This window comes from Pongo abelii, chromosome 15, assembly GCF_028885655.2.
Source record: "Pongo abelii isolate AG06213 chromosome 15, NHGRI_mPonAbe1-v2.0_pri, whole genome shotgun sequence".
NCBI classification, from domain to species: domain Eukaryota; kingdom Metazoa; phylum Chordata; class Mammalia; order Primates; family Hominidae; genus Pongo; species Pongo abelii.
The window spans coordinates 108,387,626-108,413,997 of NC_072000.2; the positions used below are offsets into that span (position 1 = coordinate 108,387,626).

Below are 26,372 nucleotides of genomic sequence, written 5' to 3' on the forward strand. Positions count from 1 at the left end.
CTTCTCCCAGATCCTCAGCTCAGCCATCAGGGCCGCCTGCCCTCCCCTACAATCCTGGGTGGTCGTCCGTCTGGCGCATTCCCCCGTATCCTGCAGGGGTCCGCCTGGCGTTATTTTCTCCAACACCTTCCCGACCTTCTTCTTGCCCCTCTCCCCCCATATTAGGTGCAAGGATGTCCTGGTACGTCTGACCCACGAACGCAAATCCCTTCTCTGGTTTGCCTTCCATCTCTTCACCCTGAGGTGCTCAAGAAACGTATGTAAGGTCCCGGTCCGCTCGAAGTGCACAAACCTCCGAGGTAGCAGCCTCTAAACAGGGAGGCCAGGGAGTGACTGGAGGCCATTTTCTGTACACACAGGGGTTGCCACGGAACTCCCGTCAAACAGACGCCCGGGCCAGCCGCGGCGCTCAAGCTTCCCCTGAGGTACTACAAAGGCTCACCCTGGGCTCGCTCGGGGCGGCGGCTCCCGGCAGGCCTAGCGCGGCGGGGCGGGGCTGGCGGCACGAGGACCAGGCAGCGCGGGCAGCACGCGCCGGGCCGGAGCCCGCCCACAACGGCGCGCGGCGCGTTCTGATTGGAAGGCCTCGAGCGGGGGCGGTGCTTTCAGGCCGCGTTTCCGCCGTCGCCTGTTCCCGCCACGGAGACCCGGCAGTTGAGGGATGCCGACGCCCGGGCCTTGAGGATGCTGCGGAAGCTCACCCTCGAGCAGATCAACGACTGGTTCACCATCGGCAAGACCGTGACCAATGTGGAGCTGCTGGGCGCGCCGCCCGCCTTCCCGGCCGGGGCGGCCAGGGAGGAGGCGCAGCGCCAGGACGTGGCCTCCGGCGCCGGTCCCGCGGCCCAGGCTCCGGCTCTGGCCCAAGCTCCGGCCCGGCCGGCCGCTGCGTTCCAAAGGTAGGACGCGGGAGGGGCGGAGGCGGCTCGAGGGCGGCCGGGTGAGGCCTGGCGACGAGGGCACGGGCCATCCAGATCCTTCTCGCGAGTCCGTGCCCTCTCGCGGGGCTCCAGGGAACGCTGACCGTCCAGGGCGAGTGGTCACTACACAATCCGACGCGCGGCCCGGAGCGGTGCCTGCAAGGAAGCTGAGCTAGAGTTTTTTTTTTTTTTTTTTTTTTTTTTTTTTTTTTTTCCGGTTCTTAATGTTTAACAGACTAGTTTTTGAGGCACTCTTAGGTTTTCAGGATAATGGAGCGGAGGGCAGAGGTCCCATAGGCCCCTTCCCTCCCAGAGTTTCCCCTGTGAGCATCTGTGTAAAGTGTGGGTATTTGTGATAGCCGGCGAACCCGCATCGCTGCGTTTTCGTCACCCGGAGGCCATCGTTACAGGAGGGTTCACGCCTCGTACTGGACTTTCTGTGGGTTTGGACAAACGCCTAACGTCACGCATTACAGAGTTCACTGCCCTGCAGATCTTCTCGGCCCCACCTGCTCCTGCCTCCCTTTCCCTACACCACGTGGAAACCACTGATTTTTTACTGTCTCCATAATTTTGCTTTTCCACACTGTCATCTAGTCGGAATCACACAGTATGTGTAGCCTTTTTGATGGGCTTCTGTCACTTAGTATTATTATGCATTTGGGGTTCCTCCATGCCTTTCCATGATTTGATAGCTTCTTTCCTTTTAGCACTGATTAATATTCCACTGTCTGGATGTACCACAGTTTATGTCCATTCACCTACTAAAGGAGAGCTTGGTTGCTTCCAAGTTCCCCCCCCCAACCCCCGAGATGGAGTCTCACTTTGTCACCCAGGCTGGAGTGGAGTGGCGCCATCTCGCCTCACTGCAATCTCCCCCTCCTAGGTTCAAGCGATTCTCCTGCCTCAGACTCCCAAGTAGCTGAGACTACAGGCATACGCCACCACGCCTGGCTAATTTTTGTATTTTTAATAGAGACAGGGTTTCACCATGTTGGCCAGGCTAGTCTAGAACTCCTGACCTCAGGTGATCTGCCCACCTCAGCCTCCCAAAGTGCTGGGATTACAGGCGTGAGCCACTGCGTCCGGCCTGCTTCCAAGTTTTGGCAAGGTTTTTGTGTGGACATAAGTTTTTAACTCATTGGGTAAATACCAAGGAGTGCAAATGCTGAATCTTTGTTCAGTTTCACAAACTCCCTCCTCGTCTCACTATTCTTTAAGTAGCTACCATCAGTTACTCTGTTCACTTGATTTTGGTGGAAATAAAAAGCAAGAGTATATCCTCTGTTTTTAGAGGAAAGACCTAGATTTGGTGAGTAGAAACACCTGCTCTCTATTCTCGCTGTTTAAAAAGGCCCTGGGAGAAGTACTTCTAGCTTGGAGTATCTCCGTCACTATTGCTCAGTCCCCAAGTCCACCACCCTTTACAGTTGAGAAGGTGGTTTTGTTTTTCTTTTTCTTGTTTTTTTTTTTTGAGACATAGTTTCGCTCTTCTTGTTGCCCAGGCTAGAGTGCAGTGGCGCAATCTTGGCTCACCGCAAACCTCCGCCTCCTGGGTTCAAGCGATTCTCCTGCCTCAGCCTCCTGAGTAGCTGGGATTACTGGCGTGTGCCACCACGCCCAGCTTATTTTGTATTTTTAGTAGAGACAGCATTTCACCTTGTTGGCCAGGTTGGTCTCGAACTCCTGACCTTGTGGTCTGCCCATGTTGGCCTCCCAAAGTGCTGGGATTCCAGGTGTGAGCCACTGTGCCTGGCTTTATTTTTCTTTTTTAAAGTTACTCTTGTTTGTTAGTCTTGTCTGATTTGATGGATAGGCCCAGACTCTGGGTCAAGCTTTCGTGGGTTGCTTCAAGCCTTTGTAGAGTTCTTTCAAGTACACCCTTGGGATCTTTGGTAAATTTGGTTCTTAGAGGCATAGAGGGGACCCAGAGACCCCTTGTGCAACTTTGGAGTTGCTGTTTGTATGTTTGCACACTTTATTTCCTTGAGCTACTCTGGTAAATGATCCTGTGGGCCGCCTCCCCTACTTAATGTCCGTCACTCCTTAGTCTTAACAGTGTGAACAGCATTGCTATTAAATAACTCATTGTGATATTGGAAGTAAATTATTATTGACCTTGTCAGAAACTATAGATTTAAGTGCCATTTTAAGCACTAAGGACAAGTTTTTAAGATTTCTAGTCCTTCATGGACTGAGACTTTTATAAAATCAATGAAAATGAATTTTCAGAGCAATGAAATGAAAAAAGACAACATACTAATCCCATTTAAAAAATTATTAGATTCAGTCTGGGTGTGGTGGCTCACACCTGTAATCCCAGCACTTTGGGAGTCCAAGGTAGGCAGATCATTTGAGGTCAGGAGTTCCAAGACCAGCCTGGCCAACATGGTGAAACCCTGTCTCTACCAAAAAAATACAAAAATTTGCCGAGCATGGTGGTTTGTGCCTGCCGCCCCAGCTACTCAGGAGGCTGAGGTGGGAGAATTGCTTGAGTCCCTGAGGCAGAGGTTGCAGCAAGCTGAGATCGTGCCACTGCACTCCAGCCTGGGTGACAGAATGAGACCCTGTCTCAAAAAAAAAAAAAAAAAAAAAAAAAAAAAAATTCAACATATGTAAAATTACTTTGTGAAATTGATGTAAACATTTTAACTTCTGTATTTAACCAGTTACAGACAATGTTGGTCTATGAGTAGTGCTAGTTTTGATGAAATTCTTCTGGAAGTAGCTTCCTGGGCTCTAGGTGCATATGTATTCAATGCCAGAGTTTCCAGCACGTAGCAGGCACTCAGCTAAATATAGCTATATTATTGAATCCGCACAACAACACTTTGAGGTTGATGGCTTTATCATCAACTGATTATTTCATGATTTTGTAGAATGAAGCAATAGGTTTTGGTGGTAAAGTGACTTGCCCAACTTCCCGTAGCAAATGGTGGTGATGGGAAGAATGACTCCCCCAAAGATGTTCACTGGAACCTGTGACTATGTAATGTTACATGGTGAAAGAGATTTCGCAGCTGTGATTAAGGTTACAGATCATAGGATAGGAAGATTAGCTAGATTGTCTGAGTGGGCCCAGTCTGATCACATGAGCCCTTAAAAGCAGAGAACTTTCTCAGGCTGGAGTCAGATAAATTTGAAACGAGAGATTTAAAATGTCATTGCTCTGAGGGGCCACATGGAAAGCATGAGAATGGAATATGGGCAGCTAGGAGCAAAGACTGGATCCCACTTGACAGCAGGTAAGGAAATGGGTAACTCTGTCCTACAATTGCAAGGGACTGAGTTTGCAAGGGACTGATCCTACAATTGCAAGGGTCTGGTTTTGGCCAACAACCTGAATGCGCTGCCAGTAGGGAACGCAATTCTGCTAACACCTTGATTTAGCTTTAGGAAACCCTAAGCAGGGGATCCAGTTGAGTTCACCTGGACTTGTAATAAATTTGCCTTGTTTGAAACTGCTATGTTTGTGCGATTTGTTGAGGCAGCACTGCATTAGGGTACAAATCTGGTGGCAGAGCTGAGTTCGGATTGGGGTGAGCCGACCTGTGAACCCTGCACGGTGCCTGGCACATAGTGGATACTTGGATACTTGTTGAATGTTATTTTTCCCAGTGAAGGAGAGTGTTGAGTGAGGCATTGACATTAGTGAGAGAACATTTGACATAGGGGAGGGATGCCTTTTTTTTTTTTTTTTTTTTTGAGAGAGTCTCGCTCTGTCACCCAGGCTGGAGTGCAGTGGCGCCATCTCAGCTCACTGCAAGCTCTGCCTCCCGGGTTCACGCCATTCTGCTGCCTCAGCCTCCCGAGTAGCTCAGACTACAGGCGCCCGCCACCACAGCTGGCTAATTTTTTGTATTTTTAGTAGAGACAGGGTTTCACCGTGTTAGCCAGGATGGTCTCGATCTCCTGGCCTCGTGATCTGCCTGCCTCGGCCTCCCAAAGTGCTGGGATTACAGGCATGAGGTACTGCGCCCGGCCGGGAGGGATGGCTTTTATAAGCATAGGGTATTGCACAGTTAAAATGTATTTGTTAGAGATAGTCACTCAATGGTAAAATTAGTGTACACCAAGTCATTGCAGTCCGGTCTGGGAGAGTGTTGTTAAATCAGCTTAATGATTAAATCAGCTTAAATCGGCAGAAGAACATGGGCAATTTTTGTTTTAATCAGCTTAATGAGTAGTGACCACCAGCATTAAAAAATAAATAGAAAATGCCAGACTACGTCATAAGTAGTTCAGACAAGAATTGCCGGAGATGGTGTGGGCGCCTGTGGGTCCCAGCGTGAATCTTACTCCGCGATGAAGGTGTTGCCGGAGTGCCTGTAGGGAACAATTTATAAATTTTGTTTCCAGTGATTTTTACGGATTTCCCTATGTCTCCTTTTCCACATGGTACTGTATTTTACTCTTCGATGGTGATTGTTCTTTCTGTTATCCTTACATTCTCGTGTCTTCACCTTGGCATATGAAGAAGAAAACCTCAGTGGCTGTGATATACCATTTTGAGCATTCTCCAGTGTGTAGCACCAGCTTTCCTGTGGATTGCAGCCCATGGCTGGGAGCCTTGCGTCACTCCCAGCTTCCTTCTGCCTTGTGTTTCTTTGTGCTTTCTGCCGTGGACTTTCCTGTCTTCACAGCTCACATTAACTCCTGGCTCATGAAGGTCTTACTTAATTCTCGCTTTTGTGTCTTTGACTGTTCAACACCTTATTAAAATGTTCTTTGTCTTTGGGAAGCCTTCATCATAGGAAGCTTTCAGATTTCCATTATCTGGTGATTACTTTCTTCTAGTTCCCTATTTTATTTTATTTTACTATTACTATTTTAAAAAAAATTATTTAAAAAAACAGACAGGGTTTTGCCATGTTGCCCAGGCTTGTCTCAAACTCCTGAGCTCAAGCAGTCTGCCTGCCTCGGCCTCCCAAAGTGCTGGGATTACAGGTGTGAGCCACCGCATCTGGCCCAGGTCCCTAAGTCTTGGTTTTTGCACTTGTTGTCTCTTACTGAAGTTGAATGCCTGCTGTATTGGGCATTGTATCAGGTGACACAGGAAATGAGCCATCCCGGCCCTTCTGACAGACAGGGGAAGTTAAGATCAGAGAAGTTGAAGTTTACTTTGTCCTAAGTCCACATACCTATTATATTGTAGATATACAATATAATGTATGGGTGTGTTGGACTCCAAGGCATATTGCTTTTTTCTTTTTGTCTTGTTGCCTTTTGGTATTCAGGCCTCACATAGATGTTAGTGTATGACTCTGTAACTCTCCAAGAATTCCTATTTTCTGTTCACCCGCAAAATCCACTTTTTTTTTTTTTTTTTTGCTCTGTCACCCAGGCTGGAGTGCAGTGCTGCTGTGCATAGCTCGCTACAGCCTTGAACTCCTGTGCTCAAGCAATTTTCCTGCCTCAGCCTCCCAAGTAGCTGGGACTACAGGCACATGCCAGCATGCCTGGCTAATTTATTTTTTATTTTTTGTAAAGATGGTGTCTCACTATGTTGCCTATGCTGGTGTCAAACTTCTGGGCTCAAGCAGTCCTCTCCTCTGGGCCTCCCAAAATGCTGGGATTATAGGAATGAGCCACTGCCCTGGCCAAAGTCCACATTTTTAAGACCTTTTGGTCGTTTAACAGATTTCATTTATTCAGTAATTTTCCCATTGATTAAAAAAGTGCTGGTGCATGTCCTCTGTATGTACTATGTGCAGCTGGAGTAGAGTGTTTGAAAGGGAGAGAATAGGTGTGGTCACGGAGCTAACAGAAGATCAAGAGGTATGTCCTAGCCGGACGTGGTGGCTCACGCCTGTAATCCCAGCACTTTGGGAGGTCGAGGCGGGTGGATCATGAAGTCAGGAGATCGAGACCATCCTGGCTAATACAGTGAAACCCCGTCTCTACTAAAAATACAAAAAATTAGCCAGGCGTGGTGGTGGGCGGGCGCCTGTAGTCCCAGCTACTCAGGAGGCTGAGGCAGGAGAATGGTGTGAACCCGGGAGGCGGAGCTTGCAGTGAGCTGAGATGGCGCCACTGCCCTCCAGCCCGGGCGACAGAGGTGAGTGGATTGAAGTGGGGCAAGGACAGGAGCAGGGTGATCAGGGAAGAATCTCTTGATGTCCTCTGTGATGGTTAACTTTGTGTGTCAACTTGGCTGGGCGACAGTGCCCAGATATTTGGTCAGACACTACTGTGGATGTTTTTTGAAGGTGTTTTTTAGATGAGACTAACATTGCAAATCTGTGGACTTTGGGTAAAGCGGATGATGCTCCCTGAGGTAGGAGGGCCTTGTCCAGTCAGTTGAAGACCTGAATGCAGCGAAGACTGGTCTTCCCTGAGCAAGAAGAAACTGTGTCAGCCAACTGACTTCAGACTCGGACTGCAACCCTTCCCTGGGTCTCCAGCTAGCTGGCCTATCCTGCAGATTTTGGACTTGTGCCTCTACAGCTATGGGAGCTAATTCCTTAAAATAAATTTCTTTCTCCACATCTTGTTGACTCTGTTTCTTTAGAGAACTATGACTGACATATCATTCAAGCAAGAGATAGGATGGTGGCTTAGACCAGGCAGGTAGCTGAGAGTGGAGGATGTGGGGTGTGGTAAGCAATGGTGGCATTTGGGACATGTTCTTAAGCTAGAGGCAAGGACTCTGTAGCTGGAGCAAGTATAGGATGTGAGTGGGGGAGCAATCACAGGTGACACCAAGGTTTCTGGCCTAGCAAGTGATAGGTGTTGCCTTCAGGTAGGAAGGCGAGACTGCAGGAGGAATTAGTTTGTGGGGGGATACCAAGATTGATTTTGAACATGTTCACTTTAAAATGCCTGTTAGCAATACATGTAGGTGGTCTGGAGTTGAGGAAGGAAGTCTGGCAGAGCTAGACATTGGGAAGTTTAACTTTGAGACTGATGAGATCCCTTAACTAGGATGTATCCTAGTGAGTGGGTGTAGAGAGAAGGGCCCACCTGGGGTGCTTGAGTGTTTATAGGTGGATGAGTTGCAGTGAGCAAAGGAGACTGAGAACAAGTGGTCAGAGGGACACCAGGTGAGTGAGGCCCACTTTAATCAACAACAGCTTGCTTAGTGCCCTGCACATGCATATCTTAACACTTTCATGGGAATGATTTTGTATGTTATTTTTCGCACATAAGAACTTACTAAGGGTACAGATTATCAGGGAATCTCCACCTCTTGGTGCAGTACCTGACATATTAGGAACTCAGATATCTGTTTGAATGAACGGCCTAGGAGGTCACAAGAATAATAATAATTTTTTTTTGCAAGAGGGAAGGCAGGGCATTTGGTGAGTAGATAAGTGTGGCAGAGTGATGTTACCTATTTACCGTGTGAAAATGGAAGCAAGGTAATTACTCGGGATAATTATTCTTTTCAGATGGGGTCTCCCTCTGTTGCCCCACATGGAATGCAGTGGCACAGTAACGTTTCACTGTAGCCTTGATGTGGGCTCAAGTGATCCTCCCTTGATCCTCCCACCTCAGTCTCCTGAGTAGCTGGGACCACAGGTGCATGCTGCCATGCCTGACAAATTAAAAAAATGTTTTTGGAGACACGGGATTTCATTATGTTACCCAGGCTGGTCTCAAATTCCTGGGCTCAAGTGATCTTCCCACTTTGGCCTCCCAAAGTGCTAGGATTATGGGCATGAGCCACCATGCTCAACCTAGGAGACCCCAGTTATTGAATGCTTACAATATGTCATGTCCTTATTCTAGACATGGTGAGAGCTGCTTCCTCATGCAGTCCTGTCTTGATTGAATCATAAATCTCTGGCTTACTCCTCAGGCCATAGTGGATTTTCCTAAGGAGTGTATCAGAGTGTGTATATAGGTATATAATCAAACAATAAAAATCACAATATCCTGGCAAGTGTACTATAAAATATTTCCAGAATATGGGTGCTTCTCACAGTTTACACTGTCACCACTCTAGACCAAACCACTGCTATCATCTCTTGCCTGGATTATTGCAGAAATCTTCTATGTTTGGTCTCCTGACTTTTCAACCTTGCTCCCCAATAATCTAGCACCTAGAAGAATGCCTGGCATGATGTAGATGCTTAGTTAATATTTGTTGAATGATGGCCTGGCATAGTGGCTCATGCCTGTAATCCCAGTGCTTTGGGAAGCTGAGGTGAGAGGATCACTTGAGGCCGGGAGTTCGAGACTAGCCTGGGCAATATAGGGAGACCCTGTCTCTACAAAATATTTAAAAATTAGCTGGGTGTTGTGGTGCCTGCCTGTAGTCCCAGCTACTTGGCAGGCTGACTCAGAAGGATCACTTGAAGCCAGGAGTTCAAGGCTGCAGTGAGCTATGATTGCACCACTGTACGCCTGGGCAACAGAGCAAGAGCCTGTCTCTTTAAAAAAAATTGTTGAATGAACAAATTCTTGAGTAAACCTTCACACCTGAGGTTCTTTGAGCACATGTGTGATCTCGTGTGGCATCGACTGCTGTTAGGATAAAATTTCATCTGACTCTGCATCTAGGCTTGGCGAGCATTCCTCCATTGGGCATCTCCTCGTCTGCTGCTCTCACTGCGTTCTGGTCACATTGGCATTTTTTCTGTGTCTTGAAGATAGTAAGCTAATTCCCACCTTGCAGCTTCCACAATGACTCTTCTGTATTCAGTGCTTCCCATCGCTCCCTTCCCATGACAGGCTCCTTTCTTCATTTGGGACCCTGTTCAGATACCTCCTTAGAGAAGTTTCCTGTGACCCCCGTAGCTAAAGCAGCCCTCCCCTCCCTTCTTTCCCAGTCTCTCTAGTCTTTTAAACAACTTTTTAACCTTCTCCAAGTACTGAACTCCTGCCTCCATCCAGTCTTGTTTGTGATAGCCAAAACCCAGCTCTGCCAGTTACCTTTGGATTGTGATTGTGTTTTTGGCCCCTCCCCGATCCCAAGGGGGGACCAGAATGATTCTGAGATTTCTGGCTTGTAGAATTGAGTAGATGGGTGGTGCTGTCATTTACTGAGATAGAAAATACTAGTTGATGAAATGTTTGAAGAATTATGCTTTTACAGGGTGTGTGAGTGTATTGTTACTAGCCGGTTCCTTTCTTGAATTCTGTTTGTTCCTTTAGAACACACAAAATTCTCTATGACTTTGGTTTTGAATATGTCGATTTTCTTTTTTTTTTTAAATTTTCTTTTTTGAATGGAGTATACTGAAGGATGAACATGTTGATTTTAAGTTGCCTGTGAGCATCCAAGAGGAGGTGTCATATAGGCAATTGGTTCTGTGCATTTGGAGCTCAGAGCTCAGTTGGGGAAGGGACACGGCAGCCTGGAGGTGAATCTCCGCTCTGCCAGTTATTGCTATACTGAGCAAGCCATTGGACATATCTGAGGCAGTTTGCTCATCTGTCATATGGGAATAGTATCACCTACTTTATAAGGTTACGATGAAATGAGAATGCACTCATAGTGCTTCGTATGTGCCTGGTGTGTAAGAGAATTACTTTAATATTATTAAATGGATTGGGCTGGCTAGTAATGCTACCTCGAGAGCCTATTATATGTCGGGGATTGTGCAGAATGCTTTTATGTGGATTCATTTATTCTTTCTATTCCCTAGCTAAATATTGTAGCTCCTGAACGAATGCTGCTTTTTCTTGATAAAACACACCTGAAGCATTCCAGTTGTCCGCTTCCCACCTGTGCCCCATGTATACGTGTGTGTATAAATATATATATATATGTATATATTTTTTGAGACAGCGTCTCGCTCTGTTGCGCAAGCTGGAGTGCAATGGCGTGATCTTGGCTCACTGCAACCTCTGCCTCCCGGGTTCATGCCATTCTCCTGCCTCAGCCTCCCAAGTAGCTGGGACTACAGGCGCCAGCCACCATGCCCAGCTAATTTTTATATTTTTAGTAGAGATGGGGTTTCTCTATGTTGGCCAGGATGGTCTCGATCTCTTGACCTCGTGATTCGCCTGCCTCGGCCTCCCAAAGTGCTGGGATTACAGGCGTGAGCCACCGTGCCCGGCCCCTCTTTATATTTTTGATCCTGATTCCTTTGCCAGCTTTAGGTATTATAAATAGCCTAGTGTATAAAAACATGGATCTGTCACTGTTCAGGAAGTTATTTGTATTAAAAGTTCTATTTGATTTATAGATTTTCCAGAAATAACTACAGTTTTAAATTACATATACCAATACTCTCACAGGATATGAGTATTAGGTTTGCCAACAACAAAGTGAGAGATGGAAACTCAAAACTTAATATATTTTTCCTTTCTTTTTTCAAGCTTGGGTGGAAAATTAATTAATTGCATGTGGGTGACTTAGAGTGGCTAGGATTCGTTTTCATCTTGAACTGTCCATAGCTGCTTCAGTCACCAGAAGCTTTTTGCCGGGAGTTATTTCTCCCTGTCTGAATACAGAGGATGACCCTCTCTTGCAAGTGGTATGGTGTTGTCCAGTGGCTGCTTGAGGAGCCTTGGAGAGTGAAGGAAATGATTTGCATCTCTTCATGGCATACATTTCCTGATATGTATGGTGGGATGACCAATTCTAGTACCGGGCTTCATATACAAACTTCACATTCTCCATGTTTCTTTAAATGAAAATTTTGTTCTCACCATTAAGGCAATGATATTTTCTTAAAACTCATGTTTGCTACTTACCGTATTCACTGCACAATAAGCAGTTGTGTACTTTTCGTGGCATTTATCTCTCCCACACGCAGTTTCCACTCTAGGAAATCTTACAGTGATTGAAGAAGCCAAAGGTAGTATGTAGGAAAACTGAAAATCTCAGAGCAGGAATGAGAGGTGTCTTTATTTTAAATCTGCTTGGGACTGTGTTTGTCCTGTTAAACCCTGATCAGGTGGGTTGCATTACGTGATTGGGATTTAAGACCAAATTGAGGTCAGTTGAAAATGGTACACAAGTTGGCCAAGAATGCAGGGATAATAAAGTTAGAAGGTATTTTTTTGTTGTTGTTGTGTATATTTAGTTCTAGTCTTTTTGAAAAAAAGTGTTTTTTTTTTTTTTTTTTGAGACAAGGTCTTTCTCTGTTGCCCAGGTTGGAGTGCAGTGGTGCGATCATAACTCACTGCAGCCTTTAACTCCTGGGCTCCGGTGAGCTTCCTGCCTCAACCTCCTGAGTAGCTGGGACTACAAGTATGTGCCACCACACCCAGCTAGTTCCAGTTTTGATACGTACATTTTTTTCTTTTTAGATGAAAGAAAACCAGTAAATCTTCAAATATAAAGTTATAATTAGGTTCCTTGGACTTTAAGAATGAATTCTAGCACTTTATAAAAAAAATCTGACTAATGTATAACTTCCTACTTTTAATAAAATTATGAAAAGCTAGATTTTATATATTAAATATTTTGCTATTTCACCAGAGTATAAGTTTAAATTATTCACCAACAGTGAATGTTTTTCTTTGAGAGTAGCAGCTACTCATGTTGCTAAGTCAGTCTATTTATCTTTACTGATAGAGCTGAGTTTTATTACACTTTCCCTTAATCTTGAGCTTAAAAGTACTGTGATTAAAACCAAAGCTGAGTGTTGGGTTAAAGCCCTGCTTCATTTTTAAACTACATGTTATTTTTTCCCTCACCGCCCTTCTCCCCATCCCCTGCTGAGAATGATCGTATAATGGGATGTTGACTTTTCATTTCTGTTATATTGTAAAGATAGGATTCGTATTAATCATTTATTTAATTCTATACGTAGCTTCATTGTAGAATAAAAGTCAAGGTTAATATCTAAGTTTTGTACAGAATTTGTCAAACTTCATACTAAAGTTGCTTTAGTTCCTGTGAGGTGGGTTTGAGGTATAAGAAAATACTTCAAACGTTTTCAAAATACTTAGGAAACATTTTAGTTAAAAGCATACTATTCAATGAAAACATAGCATGTTTAGAGTGGTTAAAAAAAGAATACTATTTAAAACATAGGATACATCCACAGGATACTGACCTTGTAACAAAGAAAAACTTGAAGTCACATCACTTTTTCTTATTCTTAATATTAAGAGTTCTAAGGTGGTCATAAAAACTCCTCTAGTTGTAAGTAACTTAACTAGATGGGTGATAATATGGTAGGTTCCATATTCTGTGTGAGAACACTGGGAACCTGTCCTTTGTGTTTTTGTCTACGTAACTGGAAATGGTGGGTATTTCATCTTTGTCTGCCCTCTTGGAGCTGTCACCTGGGATCACAGAAGGAGCAGGGCAGTCCATGCTCCCTGAGTCCTCCAGGTCCTCTTGCTCACTCCCTCTGTCAGAACTACTTAGGAAGTCTTTCAGAACTTGCTTGAAGATGTAGACTATTTCCCATGGCAGTACATCATTTTCTGCCAAAACTTCTCGAAATCTAGAGGGAAAGTGGTAATGAATATTCAGTTTAGAACATTTTTTGTTATATCTCTTTATCTCCAAAATACAGCTTGAATAATGTATTTGTATACAAGTTACCCACCTTTTGAGTATTATGCATGTTGTTTTAAAATTATGCTTCTAGTAAAGAAATTTTAAATGTAATTTAAAACAATTGCTCACCAGATATCTACACAGTTAAAGAATTTACATGATAGAGTACAATTTCTAGTCAAAATATATGAGGAACTTAGACTTAGCAGTAGCAGGAATCATAAGAGAACATAGTATTTTTACCTGCTGAGAATAGTTCCAGTTTGGCAAGGTTGAACTTGTGAGCAAAGAACTTCAAGTTGTCTTTGTTCAGTCACTGGGATAGTTGTGTGGGGATTCTGGTAGTTTCTGAGCCAGTTGTAATCCACACCTGTTTTTTTCACTTTTTGTTCATTTTCGATTTCTTGTATTAATCTCTCTCGCTCCTTTAGGTGCCATTTTAATTCCCGAAGCAGAGTCTTTGTCACTACGTCTGAGCCAGGATAGTGTGTGGGTTTGTAGGAATCGTTTTTGGGCCATTTCATCCAGCCAAAAAGTGGCATTTTTAGCCTATGGAAATATTTTCACTGGTTTATTTGCTCAAAATGTTATGGTTCTTCTGATCAAATATTTGTTTCTTTACAATAAATTTGCCTGAAAAGTGCATGATTTTTTTTCACATTTAGCTATGCAGGTCAAAATAAGATTAGAACATGGATTAACGTCTTAATTTTTAACTAGGTCAGTGGCAGAAACCAAGCTTTGAAAATGCTTTTATGTAGCCTAGCAGAAATTAGATATACAAAGTCAGAGATAACATATAGACTGAATGATTTCTGAAAATAACACTAACACTTGCTGTGAAAAGTTCTTAGGAGACTTAAAATACTAATGTCGGGGCAAGTGCTGCCTACAAATACTTTTGATTTATGTTTTGGACAGAAAAGGTTTAAAGCTTACCTGTTAAGTTGATGGGCTGATGTGATGTTGCCAAAGAGTTGACTGAAGTTGGTGACGATGCTGTGTTTCACTCGGACATATCTTGCTCTCCTAGATGTGTCCTCTGTTGAAGGAATGCGCCACCTTATTTACCCACCGAAATTGTATTTGAAATAAATAACTTTTTGTGTTAGGAATGAGGCTGTGATGTCTTCATTTGGAGAGAATGCTCATTAATTCACCTTGTAAGTAAGCTAGAAGAAATGACAAAAATAACTCACTATTTAGTCTTCACAAGTTATATAATGGTCTGCCTTTTCAATGTAGCTCAGTCTATTTGAAAAAAATGCCAGCAGCTATGGATGCTGGTCCTAAATGCATTCCGACATGTCTTTGGTAATGAAATGAAGAATGGTCGTCTAAAACACCAGAGATGCGCTCCGAGCTAGAGTGAAGACTGTCGCATGATGTGATGCTTTGCTGTGCATAGCTGTAGGTCACAGTTTAGTGCTGTATTTTTATGCCTGTAGAGCTCTAAAAATAACCATGTTGCTTTTATTCTTCAGCTTAACTTTCAGGCCATTTGGAAGCCGGGTCATTGTCCCCTCTAGTGAAAACAGGAAAAATAGATCAGACTTGACTATTTGCAAAACATACATTCTGAGAAAGCTCATTGTAATTGAGCGAAATAGGTAAAGAATGCTGATGTGAATTATAATTGTGAAATACTTAGCAAATGTTACATTTTGTATTCATTTTGTTTTTCTTGCAAAATAGTTAAATTTGTATATTTAAGCAAGTCGAAATGCTAGGGGACATAATAAACACTTAGCTAGATAACTTTAAAATATACTTTATAAAATATACTTTATAATCTCTGAAAATATGGTAAAAAGGCAGTAATTGGTTGTCAGGGAAAAATAGAGGCATAAGAACATACAAAGTTCAAAACAAAATCTTATAATTCATCATAGAAAAATCATTTTAGTGTTTTTTTTTTGGAGCTGAGGATGAAAAACTTATATTTACTGTTTAGGTGCATATTGGTTTGTAATGGTCGTTATTGTGCTATTTCTTTTTTCTTTCTTTTTTTTTGAGACAGAGTCATGTTGTGTCAACCAGGCTGTAGTGCAGTGGCATGATCACGGCTCACTGTAGCCTCAACCTCCTGGGCTCAAGTGATCCTCCCACCTCAGCCCCCTGAGTAGCCAGGACCATAGGTGCATGCCACCACAGGTGCATGCTACGGCATGCCTGACTAGTTTAAAAAAATATATACACATGCACGTATGTACATACATATATGTTTTATATATGTACATATATGTATGTATTTTATATATGTACATATATGTATATATGCATGTAATATATGTATATATGCACACATAGGTATACTCATGTATATGTATTATATATGTATATATAAATATACACACACATATATAATACACATATATACACACACACATACATTTCTTTTTTTCTTTTGTAGAAATAAGGTCTCCCTGTGTTGCCCAGGCTGGTCTCTAAACTGGGCTCAAGTAATCCACCTGCCTCAGCCTCCCAAAGTGCTGAGATTACAGGCGTGAGCCGCTGTACTGGCCTGTGCTAATTTCCTATGCAAGTGTTTGTCTTTTGCTAAAGAGTAGACAGTATAAAAGGTCTTTTACTCCCCAGTTCTCTGTTAAACGACTGCATAGTGGTTTTCCCTTTTATAGTTGTTTTTTCTGTTGCTTTTCCTTTCAAATGAGCCATGAAGAATAGACATTGTTTACATCAGACTTGCATGTCATGCATGATCAAGAGTGATGTGTGTGGTCATCCTACAGCTCCTATTGCTTATATGTTAGAAAAAGCCAGATGTCAGGATTCATTATTGTCAACTAGAAGGTTTTCACATTACATTGCATATATACATTGCATATACTGTTGGGAGAAAGAAAGGAGTAAAGTTTATCATGACAGAAGTGTCCTACCAAATTTTATAATAAAATTACAGCGAATCTTGCCGCATACTCCTTTGAATAACCTCCTTGTTACTGCATAAATTTTTTTCCTCTGAAATGGTAACAAAAATATCAGAACATATTGGATATGGAACTTAAGCCAAATTTCTGTTGAAGGCCCTGTGCAGTCTTACGTTAACCCTCCTTACCTGGCTGGCTTTCTTGCTCGACCCTAGAGCACACCTTTTGTTTCAGCCAGGCCACATTGCCCCCTGACACTTGCCATGCTTACTTCTGATCCTTCAGCTTTGGTTCAACTGTTTTTTCTCTTTTGAAAAGCTTCTTCTTTGTGTTTTTCATGTATCCACATAGTAATTCTCTTTTTCATGGACCAGCTCAAATACCAACTCATTTTTTCCTTCAACCTGAGGGTCAATGTGAACATCTTCCTTGGCCCTACTTTTCCTTTGAACTCTGATTTTATTTATCTTCACTGTTAAACTGATAGAAAGACTGGTTTGGTCTGTGTTCCTGTTCTCTCTCCACCCCCCTCCCCCCGCCCTTTTTTTTTGAAATGGAGTCTTGCTCTGTCGCCCAGGCTGGAGTGCAGTGGCATGATCTCGGCTCACTGCAACCTCTGCTTCCTGAGTTCAAGTGATTCTTGTGCCTCAGCCTCCCTCGTAGCTGGGATTACAGGCGTGCACCACCACACTCAGCTAATTTTTGTATTTTTAGTAGAGATGGGGTTTCGCCATGTTGGCCAGCTGGTCTTGAACCCCTGACCTTAAGTGATCTGCTCACCTTGGCCTCCCAAAGTGCTGGGATTACAGGCGTGAGCCACCATGCCCAGCTTCTTTTCCCTTTTTCCTAATGCTTTCCAATTAGATCCTGCTGTGTCCTCTACTGTAATTGCTGGCTTTCAGTCACTTAACAGATATCTATTGACTGTCTGCCAGGGCCTGGATAGTTAGGGGCTGGGGTGTAGCAGTGAACAAGACAGACCTAGTTCCTACTCCCAAGGAGCCAGCCTCCAAATGTGAAGACAAATATAAGTACACAAATCATCCAGTAAGGTAATTATAGATGGTCATAATCTATTAATATACTGGAAACACTTCTCCCACTTAGAACTGGAGGTCAGAGAAGACCTTTTTGGGTAGGGGGTGTCTTTTTAACAGAGATTTAGAGATCAATGAGCTAGCCACTGGAAGAGCTTCTTGAAGGCAATCTTCCTTGTCCACTTACTTGTTTGACACCTGTCTTGCCATTGAAACCATTACCAAAGACCTTTTCAGAACTTTTCTTACCACTTTAACTCACATTGAGTATACCTTCCTTTGAACTTAATTGTGTAAACCAATTTTTCTAGTACTTAGTGTGTGCTACTTGCCTTACAAATTTTATTTTGTCCTGTCTCCTGAGATTATCAGATTGAAGTAGAGACCCAAATAATTCTCTGATTACAGTATTTCTTCTACTACTGTGTAGATAGAGAACATAAATATTTGTAAGCAAAGGTAAGGAAGTATCTTGGATTGTATATTTATCTTACATTATAATGAGTTGAATAAATGAATTGTTTCTGATGAATTGCAAACTTACTAGGATATTTTGTGTGCACGGCATAAAGCTTAAGCTATTAGGTCCTTTGCTTTTTGGTCATTGTCATAGTTTTCTAGTTTACACCTTGTTAGCTAAGTATTAAATTTTATAAGACTTAAAATGAAATAGGACCATATCATGCATAATATATGTGTGTCTATGTAAAATTTTAAGATCTGTAAGGAAGTACATAAAAAGAAAAGTTTAGAAAGACAAAATTTTGGAACCTTGAAAAGCAAGCTAAGGAGCCAGGCATAACTTTTTATATATTACAATCAGGGCTGCTTTATATAGTATTCAACAGCACTTGATTGCAATCAAAGAAGGATTTTTCATTGTGGGAAGACTCATATCTTTCTGTTTTTTTTTTTCTTTTTTTGAGACAAGGTATTGCTCTGTCACCTAGGCTAGAGTACAGTGGCATGGTCATAGCTCACTGCAGCCTCAGCCTCCTGGGCTCAAGAGATTCTCCCACCTCAGCCTCTCAAGTAGCTGGGACTATAGGCACATGCCACCATGCCTGACTAATTTTTAAATGTTTGGTAGAGACTGGGTCCACTCACCATGTTGCCCAGGCTGGTCCTGAACTCCTGGGCACAAGCAATCCTCCCACCTCAGCCTTCCAGTGTGCTGGGATAGGCATGAGCCACTGTGCCCAGCCTGTTTTTAATTCATTTTGCTACTGAATTAAAAGTTCTGGGTTATTGGTTCATTTTTCTTAAGGTAAAAAGTACATTTCTGTGGAGTTGTTCATATTAAAAACACTCAACAAACTAGGAATAGAAGGAAACTACTAGCATAATAAAAGCCATATATGAAAAGCCCACAACTAACATTATACTCAATGAAAGATTGAAAGCTTTTCCTCTAAGATCAGGAACAAGGTGAGGTTGCCGCCTTTCACCACTTTTACTTAACTTAGTACTAGAATTTCTAGCCAGAGCAATCAAGGAAGATTAAGAAATAAAATGCATCCAAATTGCAAAGGAAGAAGTAACATTATCTTTGTTTGCAGATGATATAATTTTATATGTAGAAAACCCTAAAGATTCCACAAAAACCTGTCAGAACTAATAATTGAATTCAGCAAAGTAGCAGTCTACAAAGTTAACACACAAAATTCAGTCTCATTTCTATACCCTAACAATGAACAACCTAAAAAGGAGATTACAAAACTATTCTATTGGTAATAGCATCAAAAATAATAAAATACTCAGGGATTAACCAAAGAAGTGAAAGTCTGGACAATGAGAAGTGCAAAACATTGCTGAAAGAAATTAAAAACATAAGTAAATGGAAATACATCCCCTATTCATGGATTGGAAGACAATATTGTTAAAATGTCAGTACCACACGACGTGATCTACAGATTCAATGCAATCTCTGCCAAAATCCTAATGACTTTTTTTTCATAAATAGAAAAATCCATCCTGAAATTCATATGGAATGTCAAGGAACCCTGAATAGTCAAAACAATCTTGAAAAAGAAGTACAAAGCTGGAAGACTCACATTTCCTGATTTTTAAATTACTACAAAGCTACAGTCATCAAAACAGTATGGTATTGGCATAAAGACACATAGACCAATGGAGTAGGGAGCCCAGAAATAAACCCTCACATACATGGTCAATGATTTTCAGTAAGGGTGCCAACACCAATTAAGGGGAAAAGGACAGTCTTTTTTTTTTTTTTTTTTTAAGACAGAGTCTTGCTCTGTCGTCCAGGCTGAAGTGCAGTGGCGATCTCTGCTCACTTGCAAGCTCTGTCCCCCGGGTTCACATCATTCTCCTGCCTTAGCCTCCCGAGTAGCTGGGACTACAGGCGCCCGCCACCACGCCCAGCTAATTTTTTTGTATTTTTAGTAGAGATGGGGTTTCACCGTGTTTGCCAGGATGGTCTTGATCTCCTGACCTCGTGATCCACCCACCTTGGCCTCCCAAAGTGCTGGGATTACAGGCATGAGCCACCATGCCTGGCCAGGACAGTCTTTTCAACAAATGATGCTGAGAATAGTGGAAATCCACAGGCAAAAAAATGAAGTTGGATTATTACTTTACACCATATACAAAAATTTAGTTGAAATGGATTAAAGCTCAAAAGTAAGACCTAAAACTGCAAAACCCTTAGGGGAAAACTGAGGGCACAAACTTCATATTGTATGTGGCAATAATTTCTTGGATATGACACCAAAGGCACAGGCAACAAAAGAAGAGAGACAAATTGGACTTGATGAAAGATTTGTATATCAAAACACTGAATAGTAAAAAGGCAGCTCAGAAGATGGAGAAATATTTGCAAATCATGTATCTGAAAAGGGATTAATACATAGAATGTATAGAGATTTCCCAAAATGCAACAAGAAAAAAACAGATTTTTATTTTTTTTTTTAAGTGGGGGGGTCTCACTCTGTTGCCTAGGCTGGAGTGCAGTGGTGCAATCATAGCTCACTGCAGTCTCGACCTCCTAGGCTTAAGGGATCCTTCTGCCTCAGCCTTCCAAGTAGTTGGGACTATAGGTGTGCAGCAGTGTGCCTGCTATTTTTTATTTTTTTATTTTTTGTAGAGACAGGGTCTTACTATGTTGCTCAGGCTGGTCTTGAACTCCTGGTTTCAAGTGATCCTCCCACCTTCACCTCCCAAAGTGCTGGGAGTATAGGCATGAGTCATTGCACCTGGCAAAAAAGTTGATTCAAAATCGGCAAAACAGGAGTTGGCAAGGATGTGGAGAAATTGGAACCCTTGTGTACTGTTGGTGAGAATATAAAATGGTGGGGCTGCTGTGGAAAACAGTATGGTGGATCTTCAAAAAATTAAAAATAGAATTACTATGTGATCCAGCAATTTCACTTTTGGGTATATACCCAGAAAAGTTTAAAGGAAGACCTTGAAGAGATGTTTGTACACCTGTGTTCATAACATCATTATTCACAATAGCTAAAATGTGGAAGCAACCTGAGTGTCCATATCCATACAAAGGAGTATTACTCAGCCTTGCAAAGGAAGAAAATTCTGACATATGCTCTGACATAGATGAACCTTGAGGACATTATGCTAAATAAGCCAGTCACAAAAGGACAGATACTTTAGGCAGGCACTATGGAGTGTGCCTGTAGTTCCTTCTACTTGGGAGGCTGAGATGGGAGGATTGCATGAGCCCAGAAGTTTAAGGCTGCAGTGAGCTATAATTGCACCACTGCACTCCAGCTTGGGCAACAGAGCAAGACCCTGTGACACAGTGAGACTCCATCTCAAAAAAAAAAAAAAAATCTTTGAAAGGACAAATACAAATACTCTGTGATTCCACTTATATGAGATTCCCTAAAGGAGTCAATATCATAGGGCCAGAAAGTAGAATGGTATTTGTTGGTGGCTAGGAATAGAGGGAAATGAGGAGTTATTGTTTAATGGGTACAGAGATTGTCTTACAAGATGAAGATTTCTGGAGATGGATGGTGGTGAAGGTTGCATAACATGAATGTATTTAATACCGCTGAACTGTACACTTAAAAATAGTTAAGATGGAGGATACCTTTGTTGAAAGAATTGTGAATAGCATGATTCATTTCTAGCAGAGGCTAAGTTTAGGACAGCACCTTCCATTGAGAAGTCTTTCTGTGTCATGAATAGCATTTTAATGACCTCTTGGCTCACATAAGCAAACAACATAGGGATGTATCTGCTATGAAAATCCATGAAGCAGGGGTCTAGATGAGATTATATGATGATGTCTTGCAATGTGTAATTCATTTTGCTAGTAGAAGAATTCTTTGTAGAAGTTGGCAGATTGAAGTGTTTTTCAGGGGAGTAAATCCTCCAAACAAAAACAATCCAAAATATAGTCAGTTCAGGTCCTGGTTTTAGTTCTACTTTGACCTCTGATTATAAACAATTTCATGTATGTTCTTACTGCTTCTGGTTATGACACCCAGGGAGTCGTGCAATATGAATAACACAATGGTTAGCCTCATATATTTGTGATTGCAACAATAACTTTGAAGGTTATGACTCATGAAGACACAGAAGCTCTAAACAACGCTGGCTTTGCCAAATATTTTATTTTTGAAACAGGGTCTCACTCTGTCACCCATGCTGGAGTGCCATGGCAGGATCTCGGCTCACTGCAACCTCTGCCTCCCGGGTTCAAGTGATTCTCCTGCCTCAGCCTCCCGAGTAGCTGGGATTACATGCGCCTGCCCCTCCACTGCACCTGGCTAATTTGTGTATTTTTAGTAGAGACGGGGTTTCACCATTTTGGTCTCGAACTCCCGACCTCAGGTGATCCGCCGACCTCATCCTCCCAAAGTGCTGGGATTACAGGCATGAGCCACCATGCCCGGCCGGCTTTGCCAATTTAAACAAATCAGGCCCTGCCCTGCCCTGCCCTTCCCTGCCCTGTCCTGCCCTCTTCTGTTTCCTTCCTTCCCTTTTTTTTTTCTTTTGATGGGCCCTGCCCTCTTTCCTTCCTTCCTTTTTTTTTTTCTTTTGATGGAGTTTCGCTCTTGTTGCCCAGGCTGGAGTGCCGTGGTGCGATCTCAGCTCACCGCAACCTCCACCTCCCAGGTTCAAGCGATTCTCCTGCCTCAGCCTCCCTAGTAGCTGGGATTATAGGCATGTGCCACATGCCTGGCTAATTTTGTTATTTTTAGTAGAGATGGGGTTTCTCCATGTTGGTTAGGCTGGTCTTGAACTCCCGACCTCGGGTGATCCACCTGCCTCAGCCTCCCAAAGTGCTGGGATTACAGGCATGAGTCACCGCACGCGGCTGGTTTCTATTTCATAATCAAATAAATGTCCCTTCTTCCACCACAATGATTAAACTATGTATTTGGTTCCAGGAGGTATTTTGTCAGTTATTGTTCTGAGCAATTTAATCTTGAATTTAGAAACTAATCTTCTTATGAAGAACACAGGAAGATGACCCCAGGTCTAGGACTTGGAAGTCTGCATTATGGAAGGATATGGAAACGTGACATTTGATCATGGGAGGTTAGAGAGAATGTTAGAGGTTCAGTCTAGTAAATAATGGACCAGATACACTATGTGAATAAAATATTGTGTACCTCATCTATTTGCTCGTCAAATGCTTAGCAAAAACTGCATGTGTGAAATGTGTCAGAGTCAAAATGGAGTCATTAATGTTAAAACCCTGACAAACAGAGCCAGGGAAGGCCATGAAGAGAGGAGTCTACACTTGTATGTTTTATAACAAAAAAGACTCTACAAAACCCACAACCTTGCACAAAGGCCATCACAACCTTTCTCAAAAAATATTTCTCCAGGGACATCTGCCCAGTCACCGCTTGACCAGCTTCAGACTAGCATCACCCTGTTTTTGATCTTTGTAGCCAAGGATAATTATTTCAAAACAATTATGTACTACTCATTTTTTCCTTTAAAAACCTTTATCTTTCTTTACTTCCCTGAATACACAAATAATTTACTGTGGTATGTGTAATTCCCATTGCAATGCTTTATTCCCAAATAAAGATCTTTCCTTGTTAAAAAAAACAAAAAAAAATCCATTAATTTTTCAGCGAGTGCCCTAAACACAATTTTATATGCCTCACTGGTTGTTAGGTTAATCCTGCACTTGACTTTATCATTGTTTACTACTAGTAAAAAGCAGCATTGTCAAATAATCCCTAATTTTCCACTAAAATGATGTTAAGCTTTTTGAAAAGTTCAGGTTAAACTTATTGTTGTTAGATTAATGTATTTGTTGCTTCCCTTTATCTGGAATGTGGCATTAGCTTTTTTATTTTAACCCCCTTTAATTCTTACTTAATTCCATGACTTAAGGTTTGAGAGCTAAACACTGGGACTTTTGGATAACACACTGACAGTTTGCATAATTATAATCGGCATTGTACATAGAAAGGATATGGCTACCTTTTGTTAAATCTGCACTCTCTAAATATCAAAAAAGGGAAATGAAGTATAAATTTTTGTATAATCTGTTTGAAACATTTTATTTGCTTAATATTAGGGCTTTGCCCCTTTCCTGTAAGTCTCTTGGGATCCTGTGTAGAAGCTGTTCTCATTAAACACCAGTTAAGTCCATTCTCTGGTACTAGCTACAAATTCAGTTTTATATTCTACTTCACAATTTAAATGAACTGAAATATTTCTTTTTTTTTCTTTTTTCTTTTCTTTTTTTTGAGACGGAGTCTGGCGTGATCTCGGCTCACTGCAAGCTCTGCCTCCTGAGTTCACGCTGTTCTCCTGCCTCAGCCTCGCGAGTAGCTGGGACCACAGCTAATTTTTTTTGTATTTTTAGTAGAGACGGGGTTTCACCTTATTAGCCAGGGTGGTCTCGATCTCCTGACCTTGCGATCCGCCTGCCTCGGCCTCCCAAAGTGCTGGGATTACAGGCGTGAGCCACCATGCCCAGCCATAAAAGGAAATATTTCTAAAAAAAGTAGTTAAGATGGTAAGTTTTATGTTATATATATACACGTATATATATGTATATACGTGTATATATATAACATAAAACTTACCATCTTAACGTATATATATGTATATATGTGTATATATGTGTGTATATATGTATATATGTGTGTGTGTGTATATATATATATATATATATTTTTTTTTTGAGACAGAGTCTCGCTTGTTCACCCAGGCTGGAGTGCAGTGGTGCGATCTCGGCTCACTGCAAGCTCCGCCTCCCAGGTTCACGCCGTTCTCCTGCCTCAGCCTCCCGAGTAGCTGGGACCACAGGGGCCTGCCACCATGCCCGGCAAATTTTTTTTGTATTTTTAGTAGAGATGGGGTTTCACCTTATTAGCCAGGGTGGTCTCGATCTCCTGACCTTGCGATCTGCCTGCCTCGGCCTCCCAAAGTGCTGGGATTACAGGCGTGAGCCACCGTGCCCGGCCTTATGTTATATATATTTGCCACAATAAAAAGATTGAAAAAAATGCAGTTAATATTTAAGGAGAAACTGATATTGAATTTCTTTTTTTTCAGTATTTTAATTAAAATACTACTGCATTTACCTTTTAAAGTTAAAAGTCACATTTCTATGCATTTTTTTCTTATACTAGTGATTTATAGGAATTCTCTCTCTTTTTTTTTTTTTTTTTTTTTTTTTTTTTAAGACAGAGTCTCACTCTGTCGCCCAGGCTGGAGTGCAGTGGTGCGATCTTGGCGTACTGCAACCTCTGCCTCCAGGTTTCAAGCAATTCTCCTGCCTCAGCCTCCCGAGTAGCTGGGATTACAGGTGCTCGCCCCCACGTCGGGCTAATTTTTGTATTTTTAGTAGAGATGAGGTTTCACCATGTTGGCCAGGCTGGTCTCAAACTCCTGACCTCAGGTGATCCACCCGCCTCGACCTCCCAAAGTGCTAGGATTACAGGCGTGAGCCACCATGCCCAGCCAGGAATTAAAGTTTTGCTGCAAATGTTTTCTTTCGGATGATCACCTACTCCCCTTCACCTGGTCAGAGCCATGCTGTTAAACTGAAAGGTAGATATTGTTATTTCTCTCTCTGCTCAAAACCCATCTTACTCAGAACAAAAGCCAAAATCTTTATAATTACTCCCAGCTCCTCCCTGGTACTTCCAGCTCTTCTCCATACCCTTCTGCTCCCTACCCTCCATTTCTCATCATCCTCTTCCCACCCCCTCCTGTGGGAGCCACCCAGGCATCTTGACTCTCTCAGCTGCACCTGGTACACTGTTATTGTTGAGTGGATTAATGAGTAAATGTCAGGCAAACAGTAACCAGAGGAATGCTGATATTTTGAAACAGGTAAAAGTTGGCTTTGATGCAAACAGCATTTTATTAAAGTGTATTAGACAGGATTCTCCAGAGAAACAGGACTAATAAGATATATATAGATCTGTAAGAGGGGGAGATTGGTGATGATACTTGGCACACGTGATTATGGAGGCTGAGACATCTCACTATATACCTTCTGCAAGCTGGAGAAGAAGGAAAATCAGTGGTGAAATTCAGTCTGAATTTGAAGGCCTGGGAACCAGGATAACTGATGCTGTAACTCCCAATCCAAGACAAAGCCTGAGAACCTGGGATGGGAGACGGCTAGTGTGAATCTCGGAGCCTGAGGGTCTGAGAATCAGGAACTCTAGTGTCCCAGGGCGGGAGAGACTGGATGTCCCAGTTCAAAAAGAGAGTATTTACCCTTCCTTATCCTTTTTGTTCTGCCTGGGTGGGCTCTCAGTGGACTCGGTAATGCCCATCCACGTTACTGAGGCAGATCTTCTTTACTCAGCCTACTGATTCAAATGCTAACCTCTTCCTGAAACACCCTGACACAGCCAGAAAAAATGTTTTACCAGCTATCTGGGCATCCCTTGGCCCAGTCAAGTTGACATAAAATTAACCATTACATAAAGTTTGTCTCAAATTTCAAGAATCAGTATCATATAGTCTCTTTGACAACAGTGCATTTGAACTAGACACTGATGAGGAAAACATAGTTGATAGCATATAATACATATCACAATTGTCTTTTTTCACTTAATATTCTGGACATGTTTATTGGCATGAATAGAGCCATGACACTTTAAAAATGATACACATTAACTAAGGTATGCCATTGTTTTAG

The 26,372-nt window shown here is 42.3% G+C and overlaps 2 protein-coding genes across 2 annotated transcripts in view; one reads left to right on the top strand and one right to left on the bottom strand.

Annotated features, from left to right (window-relative positions):
* Window positions 1–654: 654 nt before the first annotated feature.
* The window catches only part of TDRD9 (tudor domain containing 9), a 124,782-nt gene continuing 99,064 nt past the window's right edge, over window positions 655–26,372 (top strand). The window contains exon 1 of the mRNA XM_024231679.3: window positions 655–899. Within this exon, the coding sequence (XP_024087447.2) occupies window positions 685–899 (215 nt within the window). The 5' untranslated portion in view covers window positions 655–684. The remainder of the gene's footprint in view (window positions 900–26,372) is intronic.
* Window positions 12,598–14,706, bottom strand: RD3L (RD3 like). Its single transcript, XM_002825147.4, has 3 exons — window positions 14,269–14,706; window positions 13,573–13,878; window positions 12,598–13,273 (listed from the first exon to the last, which is right to left on the bottom strand). Exons 2-3 carry the CDS (start codon window positions 13,869–13,871, stop codon window positions 12,976–12,978), a joined length of 597 nt encoding a protein of 198 aa, XP_002825193.1. The 5' UTR covers window positions 13,872–13,878; window positions 14,269–14,706; the 3' UTR covers window positions 12,598–12,975.